This window comes from Periplaneta americana, chromosome 1, assembly GCF_040183065.1.
Source record: "Periplaneta americana isolate PAMFEO1 chromosome 1, P.americana_PAMFEO1_priV1, whole genome shotgun sequence".
NCBI lineage: Eukaryota > Metazoa > Arthropoda > Insecta > Blattodea > Blattidae > Periplaneta > Periplaneta americana.
In genome coordinates, this window is record NC_091117.1 from 55086313 (window position 1) to 55100414 (window position 14102).

Below are 14102 nucleotides of genomic sequence, written 5' to 3' on the forward strand. Positions count from 1 at the left end.
TAATTAGATGTCCATTAAAGTGGTCTAAAATCTTGCTGAGATATTTTAGAATTAGGTAAATGCTAGATACATTATAATAATAATATTCACAGATATTTGCTCATTATGACTTCTATTATTTAATCACCAATGGGTTCTATTTATTTTTAAATTCATTCACTCATAGTGTTCTGTCCAAGGGCAGGTGTTTCTCTGCAAATCCAGCATTCTTCAATCTTTCCTATTTCTGCCTTCCTCTTAGTCTCCGCTATGATCCATATATCTTAATGTCGCCTATCATCTGATATCTTCATCTGATCCGAACCTTCACTATTCTGAATAATTTCGAGGGAAAAATTGTTCCGGGGCCGGGCATCGAACCCGGGACCTTTGGTTTAACGTACCGACGCTCTACCAACTGAGCTACCCGGGAACTCTACCCGACACCGATCCAATTTTTCCCTCTATATCCACAGACCTCAAAGTGGGCTGACAACCGTCAAGCAACCAACTTCGAGTGCACATTAACTCCGTGTGACTTAAATTGTGGTTTTCTGTTAACGAACAGTGACGTGTATTATGCAAATCAAGATTTCAGGTATAACTCCCTGTAAAGTTGATTTGAATAATTTCGAGGGAAAAATTGTTCCGCGGGCATAGAACCCGGGACCTTTGGTTTGGTTTGGTTTGGTTAAAGGTCCCGGGTTCGATGCCCGTCCCCGGAACAATTTTTCCCTCGAAATTATTCAAATCAACTTTACAGGGAGTTATACCTGAAATCTTGATTTGCTTCACTATTCTTTCCAGCGTATCCTTCAGTAGACAGTTTCTTCTTAACCAGTGGTCCAGCCAATTTACTTTGTATTAATTTTTTAATATATAAATGTTATTTATTAGACTTATAGAATTTTAATATTTCACTGGTAGGAATTGGGAAGGAAACGGCCCGAGACCTAGCTCAGAGAGGAGCAAAAGTAATTCTGGCCTGCAGAGATGTGGATAAAGGAAAGACAGCATGTGGTATGTGAACTGAGTACATTATTATTATTATTATTATTATTATTATTATTATTATTATTATTATTATTATTATTATTATTGTAATTTTCGTAATTATTCCGTATTGGGACCAGGTAATGGAATAAAATGTATGTTCTTCCTATGGGAACGTTCTGGTTATTATCAGGGTTGTGGAATTAAGGGTAAAAGATTGTTTTTCACATGACATGAAAATTACACATAAAAACGCGTGGAGTACGTAGGAAAGGTAAAGTATATAAAAAAACTTAAAATAAGACATTAAAAGGAAACAGTTTTTGATATGGTTATTTTTATTTTTATCTAGTAGCGGCAGTTTTATTTTGCCTGGCACAAATAAGGACATAAAGACATAAGGCCTTCTCTTCCACTGAACCAGGTTTGAATAAAATATATGAAATAGATAGGCTACATAAATGTATCTATGATAGGAAAGAAAAAACACTTAAAAAACATTTCTTTAAGTGATGGCGGGCAGTTGACTATTGCCATTCACCCAAATGTCCCCATCTTGTGGGCGACACGCCGAAGATGTAGACTTTTCAGCCACCATTAAGGCCTTGCCCTTGGGGTATCATTGTAGGCGAACTATACGTGAAACAACCATATAATTAATGTAGCAATGGTTGAATTCCGGTAGGAGAAAAGGGAATACCCGTGAAAATATATATAAAAAAGTTTTTGTCCACCACAAATTCTAATCGCACAGCCGGAATTCTAACCAGGGTTACTAGCTTAGAAAGTCAACGCTATAATCGTTCGGCTATTGGTGCGTCCATTTAAGAAATTGTATTAAATCAAACGTATAATATGGCAAGAGTTTCGCTATTCACAATAGCAGAGGGCGTTGTCTTTGAAGTGATCACAGAGATAGTATTGCTGGTGGTATGATTTAGTAAAAGTTATTACTAAATACTTAATTATCAGAAATAACATTTTGTGCGAAAACCCTCAGGAACCTTGGCTTTGTCCACCACAAATACTACTGCGCCATTGCCAGGTTTCGAATCTGAGTTCTTAAGTCAGTACTCTGCCAATTGGGTTATGGAGACTTACGTACCTACCGTACGTACAAGTGTTGTATTGCATGTTTCCACGTATTCACATTTTTTTATGTTCTAGTGATATTTAACTTATTTTATATTTTTGTTTTCATATTTTCATAATGGTATATCTATAATGTGATAGGTTGAGCTATATATAATCATAATTTTCCTTACTGTGTGTACTTAAAAATATTGTATTCATTGTATGCTTTCTACTGCACTATTTTATTACTACTATTAGTATTATTATTTTTTTATCATTATTATTATTATTATTATTATCATTATTATTATTATTATTATTATTATCAATAATTGTCTTATTTTTTTATACTTTGTATGTCTCATTTATTTTGACCTGCTGTTCACATTTTATTATGCTTTTTTTCTTTCTTTCTGTATTTTATATATTATGTCTGATTTATACTTACTTGTTGTTTTCATTTTATTATTATTATTATCTTATTCAGTTTTGTGTGTAAATTTGTAGTGTTTTTGTAACGCAGTTTTACTCCTGGTTGAGTGTTAGAGAAGGCCGTATGGCCTTAACTCAGCCAGGTTAAATAAATTATTATTATTATTATTATTATTTTTTTTCCGGACTGTTCAGAATGTAGGCAAGACACAGGACAGAAAAGTGTTCTAGAAGCAGGGAAACGCCTGGAATCTATACTAAATGCCTTACTAGAAAGGCAGAGAAGTAGACTAGCCATAAGGTATACATGAAGCTATTCCAAGAAAAATCTCAATAGGTCCTTGACACGTGTAGAAGCTCAGTTCTTAAAAACAATCTGACGCTGTTTGGTAGACTAACTCAGCAGGCTTGGAAGAAATGATCTTCAGTAACACGAGCATGTATGTTTAACGGTACAATAAATACAAGTGCAGTTCGGAAATATATTCATTGAACTTTGCATAGGATGTCACTTTAGTATGAACTTTGTTTTTGATTTACTTTATTTTTGTATAAAATACAGGGAAACTGTTGTGGTCCGAAAATAATAATTTCGGATGTGTGCGAAAAATATAATCAGAAATATCGATAAAAATTTGACATATCTTCCCGTACACAGCCTCTTCTTCTTAACTAATGAAATTAGGCCTATTTTGTTGACATTCAAGGTTTGTAAGTCAATTTTTTGGAATTTTTCACTTAAAATATAGTCATTTTATTTCAGTCACATAACGAAATTCCTCAAATACAACTTTAATGATCTGTTTTGTGAGTTTCTCTTTTATCCAAGAAACACTGTAGAACGTATGTAGGTGAAATAAATATTTGACAGAACTGAATTTTTTGCGGCACCTAATACTGAAAAGAAGCTTACATAAGTTTCTTAAAGCCCTTAGGTTGTTATCAGGCATTTTAGTTTAAAATATGGGGAAGTGTAGTGGAATTTGTAAATATGTTAGTTGTTATGAAGTGTTATTGTAAATTGTATAATCCGGGCATAGAGGTTATTGTACTGGTTTGCTGAATCCTTAAGCAATATGAGTGTTCAACTTCGCAAAATGAATAGTTTTGAAAGAACGTATGTTGGATAACATCCTTATTTAATGTTCTACTTACCTTCATGTCAATTGGAAAAGTGCATCAGTTAACACTAATTCTTTTACAGAGGAGATCATTGCAAGCACTGGAAACTCCAACGTGGTGGTTCGTCATTTGAATTTGTCTTCGTTAGCATCAGTTCGCAAGTTCGCAAATGATATTATCAAATCTGAATCTCATTTGGAAATTCTTGTTAACAATGCTGGTGCTGCAGGCATGGGAAATAAGAAAACGTCTGATAATCTCCAAATTGGAATGCAAGTAAATCATTTCGGACCATTTCTTCTTACATGTCTTCTAACAGGTAAGTATAAGAGTGAAGAATTCAGAAATATACATTCGTAATCTGAAATGAAGACAGTATAATTTTAATTTCTTTATGTTTCAGGGCTGCTGAAAAGGTCTGCTCCAAGTAGAATTGTGGTGGTATCATCTATGGCTTATAAATATGCAAGGTTTGATCTTGATAACCTTAACTCGGAGAAATGGTTTGCAGATACCCAAGTATATTGTTACAGTAAACTGGCTAATGTGTTAATGGCAAATGAATTAGCCAGACGTCTGAAAGATACAGGTACATGTTCAAGTATAACGTCTTTCCAAATTTCTGCAAAGAAATGGTTGAACTTACAGTTAGCAACAAATACTAGGTCATCTCAAAATCTTTTACTATTATAAGTTCCATTTATTAAATTTATCCAAGAGATTCAATGATAGTGCTCTAGACCTTGAATATAAAACTCATTCAGGAAGACCACCTATTGGAAGAGGAGCCACTCACGAGTAAAGTTGAATTATAGCATGTCTTGGTGTTTCTAAGTTCACAGTCGGTAACTCCATCTTTTTGGGATTGTGTCTAAATGGTAAATCTGCTTGAATTGACCGAAGCAGAGTTATAGGAAGAAAACTTTTGAGACGACCTAATGCATAATATAGAACAGCCCTGCACAAGATTTGCTCTCTCCGAGCCGGCTCACAGCTCATGAGTGGAATGCAGATATTATCTGCTCTCTGTATAAGGGTGGACTGGAAGAAGGGGTGATCTCGTACAAAATATACACAAAAGGAAGTACTATTACGAGTGTTTATGAAATGAATTCCCGTTCAGTGTTTGCAAAACTATCTTGGACTATTATTAATTAATAAATAAATATTTATTTTACAGAAGTAATAGAAATTCTAAAGCTATTTAAATGTACAGTATCATTTTGTTATATTTTTATTTATCAGTACATCAAAACGAGGTTTTATGCTGTTGGCAGCTGAAAGGAACAGTAGCCTACAGATCGTAATGAAACATCAGTTACAGATGTTCGATGTCTGCCTTTATTAATGTTGATTATAGAAAACAGTTGCTCACAAATATAAATGTTGAGCCAAACATAGCAATCATTTTCACAGCCAGCCTGTGTAGCCGTGGATATTATTTCTAATGTTAGTCTTGTAAAACTCAACCAGGCTAGTAGTATTATTCAAACGATCTTTAGCCCTTAGGTCACATTGAAGATCAATAAGTTCGAGCTGTAAATCGTTAAATGTTAAATGTTATGTTCCGTCTTTTAGATTCCTCCATACTGTACTGTAGCAATAGGTAAGCAACGTGAAACAGTTACTGAGAATAGGCCTACACACTGCACTCCACTAGATAAGTGAGTGGTCGTTTCCTTGTCCTCTACCTATAGCAAGTCTATGTCATTCTGACGTATCTTTCTCTCTGTTTCGGCGAGCGGTAAACACCGCTCTCTCGCTCCGAAGGAGCGCGCGCGCTCGTCGAGTGCTGTTTGTGCAGGCCTGATATAGAACAATGCAGAATAATGTGCTAGTTTCTGATGGACAGCTTTCTTTAAGGTTATCATGAACCTTGATAGGAGGTAAAAATTTGGCATATAATGTTTAACATAAGATTGCTTATAAGGGGTGGCACAGGAAGGAGAATAACGTTGACACCTGAAAAATTCTCTGTAAACATTATTTGCACTTGCCGGAAAGAATGTATGAGCACATGTATACACTCACTCTTTTAATTCTACGGGCCATTTCAAAAGGGAAATAATTCAAAATTTAAAGTTTTGATAAAAAACATTTTAAAGTTTCATGTTGCTGTGAAGATCCAAGGATAATTGAAATTTCTTCAGATTCTATTGATTATGGTTTTATATATACAGGTACTATAAGTTTAGAATTAGAGTGATGTTAATTGGATTTTTCACAGAAACATGAAACTTTAAAATGCAGTTTTCTCAATATCTTAAATTGTGAGCTGTTTCCGTTTTGAACTGATCCGTCCATATGTATAATGAACTGGGAAACATCCATTCCGACCACAAGGTCAACATAAGAGAAATTTTCGCTCGTATTAACTTCCAAGCTGGCCGGAAAAGTTAACTTCCTTCCATAGAGGCTGGGTGAGTTCAGTTCTCTTGTGCTTGTCTTCTGTTTATGTCAATGTGATTTCAGGTCGTGATCTAGTCATACTTAAAACCGTTTGTAACTTAATATTAAAAAAAAGTTACTTCTATCATAAAATACTGGAGACTGTTTTTCTAATGTTGGTGACGGTAATATGAACGTAATCTTTTTTACGTAATAATAATAATAATAATAATAATAATAATAATAATAATAATAGTATTAATAATAATAATAATAATAATAATAATAATGGTAATTAAAATAATGTTGGTAATAACTCCATCACAAGTGATTTGGATTTTCTACACTATTAGAAAAGCATAATATGTACCGAAAAGGAGAAAGGTTTCACCATAGCGAGTAGAAGACAGAAAGTGAGATCACTTCCGCACACGCTGCAGCATGGATAAATATATAATAGTGTTGTTGAACGTATTCTAAAGTAGTAGATAGTAATATAGTAATATTAAATTATTTTTCTAATTTGGTAGCATTTAATGCTTATCGAATATCGAATTCTAAAAATGCTAATCGAACCATTACTTGCGCTGACCTTTTCTTTGCGTATAATGTGTCGTGTGTCCCCTACAATGCATCTGTTCCAATAATAGTAATAATAATAATAATAATAATAATAATAATAATGATAATGATAATAATAATAATTATAATTTATTTATTTATTGATATTTATGTGCTGGACAACAGCCATTGGCCAATAAAAGTCCAGCACAGTGATACAATTAATACAATAAAATGAACTACTATGGTACAAATTAAATACTTGAGTTAACAACAAAATAAAGAACATAGATTGCAATAATTAATTTACAAGAATTAATACTATAAAATAGTAATAAAATAAAATAATAATGATAATAATAATAAATGTAAATAGATTTCTTTATAGTAAGAAGAGAATGGAAAGTAACACGAATAACTTAAAGAAATTATATTCTCTAAGAAAATATTATTTTAGCAGTTATTGGTGTAAAGATACGTATGAGGTATGCCAATTAGTTCGTACTATGAAAGTAGATAATATTTTACATTTCAATAAATACAGTGTACGGCATATCAACTTACCGTCATTATAACCGGTAGTAACGTGCTATTTTTTTGTTTTTTGAGGAAATCGACCGCTCTCTCGCATGTGAGGAAAATTAATCGGCGGTGATTTAGACCTGTAGTCCTATACAAATAATAAGCCGGTAAGAGGTAATAAGAGAACGTTATGTTTACCTTACTTACTTACTTACTTACTTACTTACTTACTTACTTACAAATGGCTTTTAAGGAACCCGCAGGTTCATTGCCGCCCTCACATAAGCCCGCCATCGGTTCCTATCCTGTGCAAGATTAATCCAGTCTCTATCATCATATCCCACCTCCCTCAAATCCATTTTAATATTATCCTCCCATCTACATCGGCCTCGCCAAAGGTCTTTTTCCCTCCGGTCTCCCAACTAACACTCTATATGCATTTCTGGATTCGCCCATACGTGCTACATGCCCTGCCCATCTCAAACGTCTGGATTTAATGTTCCTAATTATGTCAGTTATGTTGATCTTACCTTTTATAAAAGTATATGTTAAAAATGATACCCACCTTTCTGAATGCAAGGATCACATTGGTGTAGAAAATTCTGAAGCACCTTCTGCAACTCTCTATTTGTAATTTCACTCAGCATTAGGCTAATTTCATTCTCCAGCTCTTCAAGAGTCTTTAGATTGTTGACATCAACTCTTTTTTTTAAATAAAAATCATAAACATTTAAATTCCGGGGAACGAGCTGCTCTTTCCATCTTATCCTGTCTCGTGCAGTTCTTGACCATATATTCCACAAACGGTCTTGAAGACTACGGACTTTTGCTTGGGATGAAGCAGGGTTTAAGCTATAAAATAGATAATTGTAGCAAAAATGTACAAATGAAAAATTATTTTTGTGCAAATTATGAAATGCTTATGCAATATTATAATAATTGTGCAGAAAGATAAAATTAATACATTATGTAGAAACAAAAAGTTATGTAATTTGTTTCTTGGAGTTTCATTACTCTCAATCCATCTTATCACACTCTAGATATACTTATGTAAGTAAGTCATTAGACGTAGGTATGTTTAGAATCTTCTTCTTCTATGGTACAACAGCCTTCTTAGGCCAAGACCGTCTCAATGATTCTCCTCCACCTGGTTCTGTCCCGCGCTTCATTTTTCCAGCGGCTTACTCCGATTGACTTCAAATCTTTTACAACATCGTCGAGCCATCTTGTTGCTGGTCGTCCCACTTTTCTTACTGTGTAGAATGGGTCGGTAAGAGTGACTTTTTTACATGGGCTATCATCATCCATCCTATATAGATGACCTAGCCATCTCAGTCTGTTGGCCTTGATCACTTTAATTATATTCGCATCATTATACAAATTGTATAATTCAGTGTTATATCTGATACGCCAGGTACCCTCTTCATTTACTGGGCCATAAACTTTTCTTAACACTTTCTTTTCGAATACCATTAACCTTTCTATATTTCCTTTACTCAAGGTCCAACTCTCTGATCCATATAATAGGACTGGTCTAATCAATGTTTTATATGGCCTACATTTTGTTTTTATGCTAAGAAAGCGGGACTGGAGTTGCTTCTTTAATCCATAATAACATTTGTTTGCCATCTTAATTCTTGAGTTTATGTGTACTGTTACACTATTATCATTTGTTATGATGGTTCCCAGGTATTTAAATTGTGTCACATTTTCAAATTTATATTCATGAATAGTGATATGTTTTCCTTTCCTTGTGTTTTTCCAGTCTGTAAGTACTTAGTCTTACCTTCATTAACTGTTAGTCCCATCTTCTTAGCTGCTATTTCTAATTTACTAATGTTTAGAATCAATTAATGCTAAATTTACATCACGCTATTTTATGGGCATTCTAAACATTGAAATTCTCTACTAGTAGACCCTTCAAGATTTATTGTTAGCAGAATGCCAACTTTTTTTTTTACTGAAAGTCTGTTTCTAATTCCAGTTTTTACAAGATTCATGCAACTAAATCCTCGCTCATAATTTACAGTAGGCCTACTATGCGATGGAATTATATTAATCAATTAGAAAAAATTGTTCACTTAACTTACATGTATTGCACCAACTCTTTGAATTCAATTCCTGAACATCTATTGCTCAATATCTTTTTGAATATTTCCCATGCCATTAGCATTTCATTTAAATTCAGATTAGTTCAAACACATCTCTGATTTCATTTTCTCCATTACCATCTTCGTTTCTGAAGTCCAATGTGGTTATCGCATTTTTGCACATTTACATTCAAAATTTGTTGCATTTTTAGAAGGCGAGTAGAAAAATGCGACAAATGTTACTGTGGTTTAAACCCTGGGTAAAAATAACATCAACATGACGTTTTCTTATTACCAATTACCGGCGCACTATTTGTACGGTACTATCTGAACCAGCTATAAATACTGTTAAAACGAAAATAAGCAAACGAAAATTATTTAATCAATCACTAAAAACAACTCTAAAACGAATTAATACAGGGACATCATTTTATTTTTACTCCAATTTTTATTGTACCTGAGTTTTTTTAATGTACTTCACTCCCACCTTCTACTAGTAAACTTCCACCCGTCTTCCACACAGAACCAAGACCGTATATGCAGTCAGAGTCGCTCGGTCAGAGTAAACAGTAGGCCTACTGAGTGAGTACAGTACGTTCCAGAAATATGTTCGCGTTTTCCAGTGACGAAAGAGCTTTAAATATTTTCGCACAGGTGTTGTCTGTTTGCCTACGTCGCATCCCGGTTTCCCCCACCCGCTTCTGTTCGCCCTTCTGTAAAGATTAGTGGCTGGACTGTCTTAGCGCTTTTCTGAAAACATTAATTTCTGCTAGGAATTGGACGTCTACGTAATATTATACAACTGTTTAAAATAACTTAAATAAAAGGGCCTCGTTAAGTAATTAAATGTCACGTGATTTCCCCCTTTCTACGACTCTGTGACATAACCACTTGGACGGACAGTAGATAGCATGTCTGAGTAATTTTATCTTTCTGGATCGAACAGAAGTGGAGATTGAATTTACAGTACGTAAGGTACTCTTTTTTAGAGTAGGTACAGAATTATTCCAACATGAGTTGCTAGTACGAAGGACGAAACTGGTAATTGAAATTAGGTACAATAGTCTATAGTGCGATAATATGCAGAAAAGAACTGAAGCCTGTATCGAAATGAACGGTCACCATTTTCAAAAATGTGTTTAAATATCCATATTATGATTATTTTTCAATTTAACTTCATTCTCTATATTGTATGCTAATGTACTGTAGACAGTATACACTGCGTAATGAATACCTCAGCATGGATAGCTAAGTTCGTGAGTAAAAACACTTATTGTTAATACAGTACTGTATTTTGATTAAACAAAAACCTAATGAAAATTATACAGATTTTTCACTGCGATTTTCGTAATCAGCAGGGTCGATTTAGTAAAAATCAGCTGATTTCATTTCTGTGACAGACAAAAAGTTAAAATTTGTTGACTAGTGTTATCAAACTCAAAATCGCGATATTTCCTAGTTTATGTAAATAGATGAGCTACTTTACTTCCTTCCTATATCTAGTAAAGTGATTTATTTGTATTTTACGCCAGTATTGTCGAACTCCAGTCTTGGAAGGAGGTAGAAAACGAGTTTCCGGTTCTCAACAGTTAAACCAAAGGTATAGCCAGGTTAAAATTAGAAATGTTAGTAAAAATAAAATGATGTCCCGGCACAAATCAACACTATTCACCGATTCGTTTTCCTCCCGTGCGAGAGAGCGGCCGAATCCCCACTACACACATGTGCTACGACCGGTTATAATGCGGGCAAGTCTTATGTGCCGCGCCCTGCACTTTCGTATCACTAAGTTTTAATAAACTATTCTTCCTCAGGTGTGACAGTGAACAGTCTACATCCAGGTGTGGTTGCCACGGAGTTCTTGAGGAGACTCCCTTCCCTTATTCGACCCATTCCGGAAAATATCATAAATATTTTTTGTAAGGTATGTCAATACCAGACAGCGAATTTTCAGTCCCTGCACAGCGACAAGACGCCACATCCGTTGGCGTACGGAGGAAGCGTAGCAATGAATTTGGTAACCTCCCTGCAGCTGACGTACCTAACGTTCAGTATAAGAAATTTCTTAAGAACACTAACTTATTATGCATTTTAAGAGCATATTGCTATATGATATTCAAATTTGGGGAAACAGTTCTAATATAAATAGAGTTCTTAATTTGCAAAAGAAGGCTATTCGTATAATCAGTGGTTCAGACTTTGATGTAGATTTACATTGTAAGCCTTTTTAGTGAAGGCATACTTACCACAATAAATCTATACCTACTTCATTGCCTAAAAATAACTTATCCAAATATATAAGTAAATCCGAACTTCATGGTTATTGCACAAGATATAACTACAACGTGTCCCGATTAGAGGGACCATTGGTGCATAAACGTGGACACTTTCTGCATCTTGTCAGATGTAAATCAAAACTATATCTTCATCTGATTTTAAACGGTGAGTATTTATTTCTCGTAAGTACAAAAAAAAAGTATTCATTTCATTTCTCAGTGAATAAAGCTAGAGTGATGAAAATTGGCATACTTATTCATTAGTACCTCTGGAGCATTTGATTGGCTGCATTCAGCATAGTTTTAATGCTAGAGAATTATACGTAAAACAGTATAATTTTTTATTAATGTTTGAACATTGAAGAAATTATATTTTTTTAATAAATGAACTAATTAGAGAAGGATATTGATAATGCTCCATTGCACAATATGCAGTGTTACCTTCAAGAACAAATTAGATTAAAAAATATTTTTAGTAATACAATTTGCACTAAGGGAATTTTAAAAATAAACGAAATAAGTTTAATTTTTTATTGTTTATGACAAAAGATTGAAATTTACAATGAGCGATTATGATATTGATATGCATATTCAGTAAAAATTTCAATTCTCTGGCTCGAAAATTGTGAATTTTAGAAATTTTAGTAACGTATCGCCATAAATTACTAAAAAAACCAAGCGTTTTCAAGACTGTATTAAAATGATGTTTCTTTTACATACTCCATTTTTTCCTGAAGTTTCGTTAAAATTTTTGGAACGATATACATATTTTAGTATCTGGTAAAAGGTATCATTATATTAATACGTTATCTGAATTTAATTTTAGAACCCGTGGGAAGGTGCTCAGACTTCTGTCTACTTAGCAGTGTCCGATGAAGTGGAAGGAGTAACTGGAAAATATTTTTCAGACTGCAAGGTATGTACTTGAAGCCTTAATACAATTACGTATGTATATAGAGAATGCTACATATGCATTTTTGCAATATGTAAACAATAAAGTTTTACATAGCTACCTATAGGGGACGTGGGTGACAGGTATTCCTCAGTTCTTTTCGCAGGTCGTTTTTACAATATTGCACAAAGATCGAATATAGCTGCGGGATTTATATTGCGTTTTAGCATCTAACGATCATGAAAGATGGGTGGAGAGGAGAAAAATTCTCTCCGGCACCGGGACTCGAACCTGGGTTTTCAGCTCTACGTGCTGACGCTTTATCCACTAAGCCACACCGGATTCCAGTTCCGATGCCGGATTGAATCCTCTCAGTTTAAGTTCCACTTCTTAGTTTCCCTATAGTGGCCAACCCTCATGCACTATGTCACAATGTCCAACACACTATGTGCAGAGGTGTACTCATAACGAGTGACTAAGTGGCCGGGACCCAACGGAATGAGCGCCGTCTTAAATCACTAAGTGATTATTTTACGCATATCATATTATTGTGATGTACCGTAGTATATACGATATTTCCGTGCAGGAATTCTGCATTACCATATGATGAAGGATGGGTGGAGCGGAGAAAAATTCTCTCCGACACCGGGACTCGAACCCGGATTTTCAGCTCTACGTGCTTTATCCACTAAGAGGTGGAACTTAAACTGAGAGGATTCAATCCGGAATCGGAACTGGAATCCGGCATGGCTTAGCGGATAAAGCGTCAGCATGTAGAGCTGAAAACCCAGGTTCGAGTCCCGGTGCCGGAGAGAATTTTTCTCCGTTCCACCCATTCTTCCTCATATGGTAATGCAGAATTCCAGCACGGAAATATACGTACTTCGGTACATCACAATAATCTAACGATCAGCTATTGCAAATGGCGAATGCGTACACCAAAATGTAACCAAGTAGTAATAGACTAAAATTCACTGAGTGACAAGTGACCCCACGCACCTACCCTAGGATTAATCATTCGAACACTATTTGTGAATGTAATAGATTATATCGGACTTAAGCATTTACGACAATAAAAAAATATGACAAAGGAACTGAACTGTTGCAAAACGAGTAAAATGAACGGTGAGAAAGAACCTAATCATCTTCATGACACTCTTTTTTATGTTTTATATGGATTCAATATATTTTCAGTTTAAATATTTTATCCACAGGAGGCAAGTATGTCACGGACTGCAATGGATGAGGGTATAGCAAAGAAACTGTGGGAGATGAGTGAGCGTCTGGTTGGCCTCAAGCAGGAAGAAATGGATTTATAATGGTGAAGATATTTAAGTGTCTTATTGTAGGCCTATTTATGCGTCACTCAGGCCTACACCTGCATCGTAAGATATATTGAAAATTTAAATAAAATGTGTACTGTGCGTATGAATGAAAGAATAATCCTAGATATTGGAGAAAATATATGAATTATTTATTTTCTGATCTACTCAATATTAACTTTAACAATCATCGTAATCGTTAGATCAAGAAATAATGTGCATGCCTTAAGGACCTCTCGCTCTACAGATTCCCTTACGGGCTGTCCCCGAACTCTCCCAACAGCCTGCAGAATCCTTTTTATCTTTCCACGTAGACATCACCGCGGCCCCTCAACCCTGTTCCCACGAGGTATTATGAGTCTACAGCACGGTGCATACCACTACCACCAGCGACTGATGACCACTTACCACAGAGTCCAAGTTCGGTGGCGGCCCGCAGCCAACTCTGCAT

General features: G+C 34.8%; 1 protein-coding gene across 3 annotated transcripts in view; it reads left to right on the plus strand.

Annotated features, from left to right (window-relative positions):
- The window catches only part of LOC138696028 (retinol dehydrogenase 11-like), a 195843-nt gene extending 182029 nt beyond the window's left edge, over positions 1 to 13814 (plus strand). For all 3 annotated transcript variants that reach the window (XM_069820536.1, XM_069820518.1, XM_069820527.1), the window contains 6 exons: positions 907 to 999; positions 3683 to 3919; positions 4004 to 4189; positions 10976 to 11085; positions 12264 to 12353; positions 13544 to 13814. In XM_069820536.1, the coding sequence (XP_069676637.1) occupies positions 907 to 999; positions 3683 to 3919; positions 4004 to 4189; positions 10976 to 11085; positions 12264 to 12353; positions 13544 to 13648 (821 nt within the window). In that variant the 3' untranslated portion in view covers positions 13649 to 13814. The remainder of the gene's footprint in view (positions 1 to 906; positions 1000 to 3682; positions 3920 to 4003; positions 4190 to 10975; positions 11086 to 12263; positions 12354 to 13543) is intronic.
- The last annotated feature ends 288 nt before the right edge of the window (positions 13815 to 14102 follow it).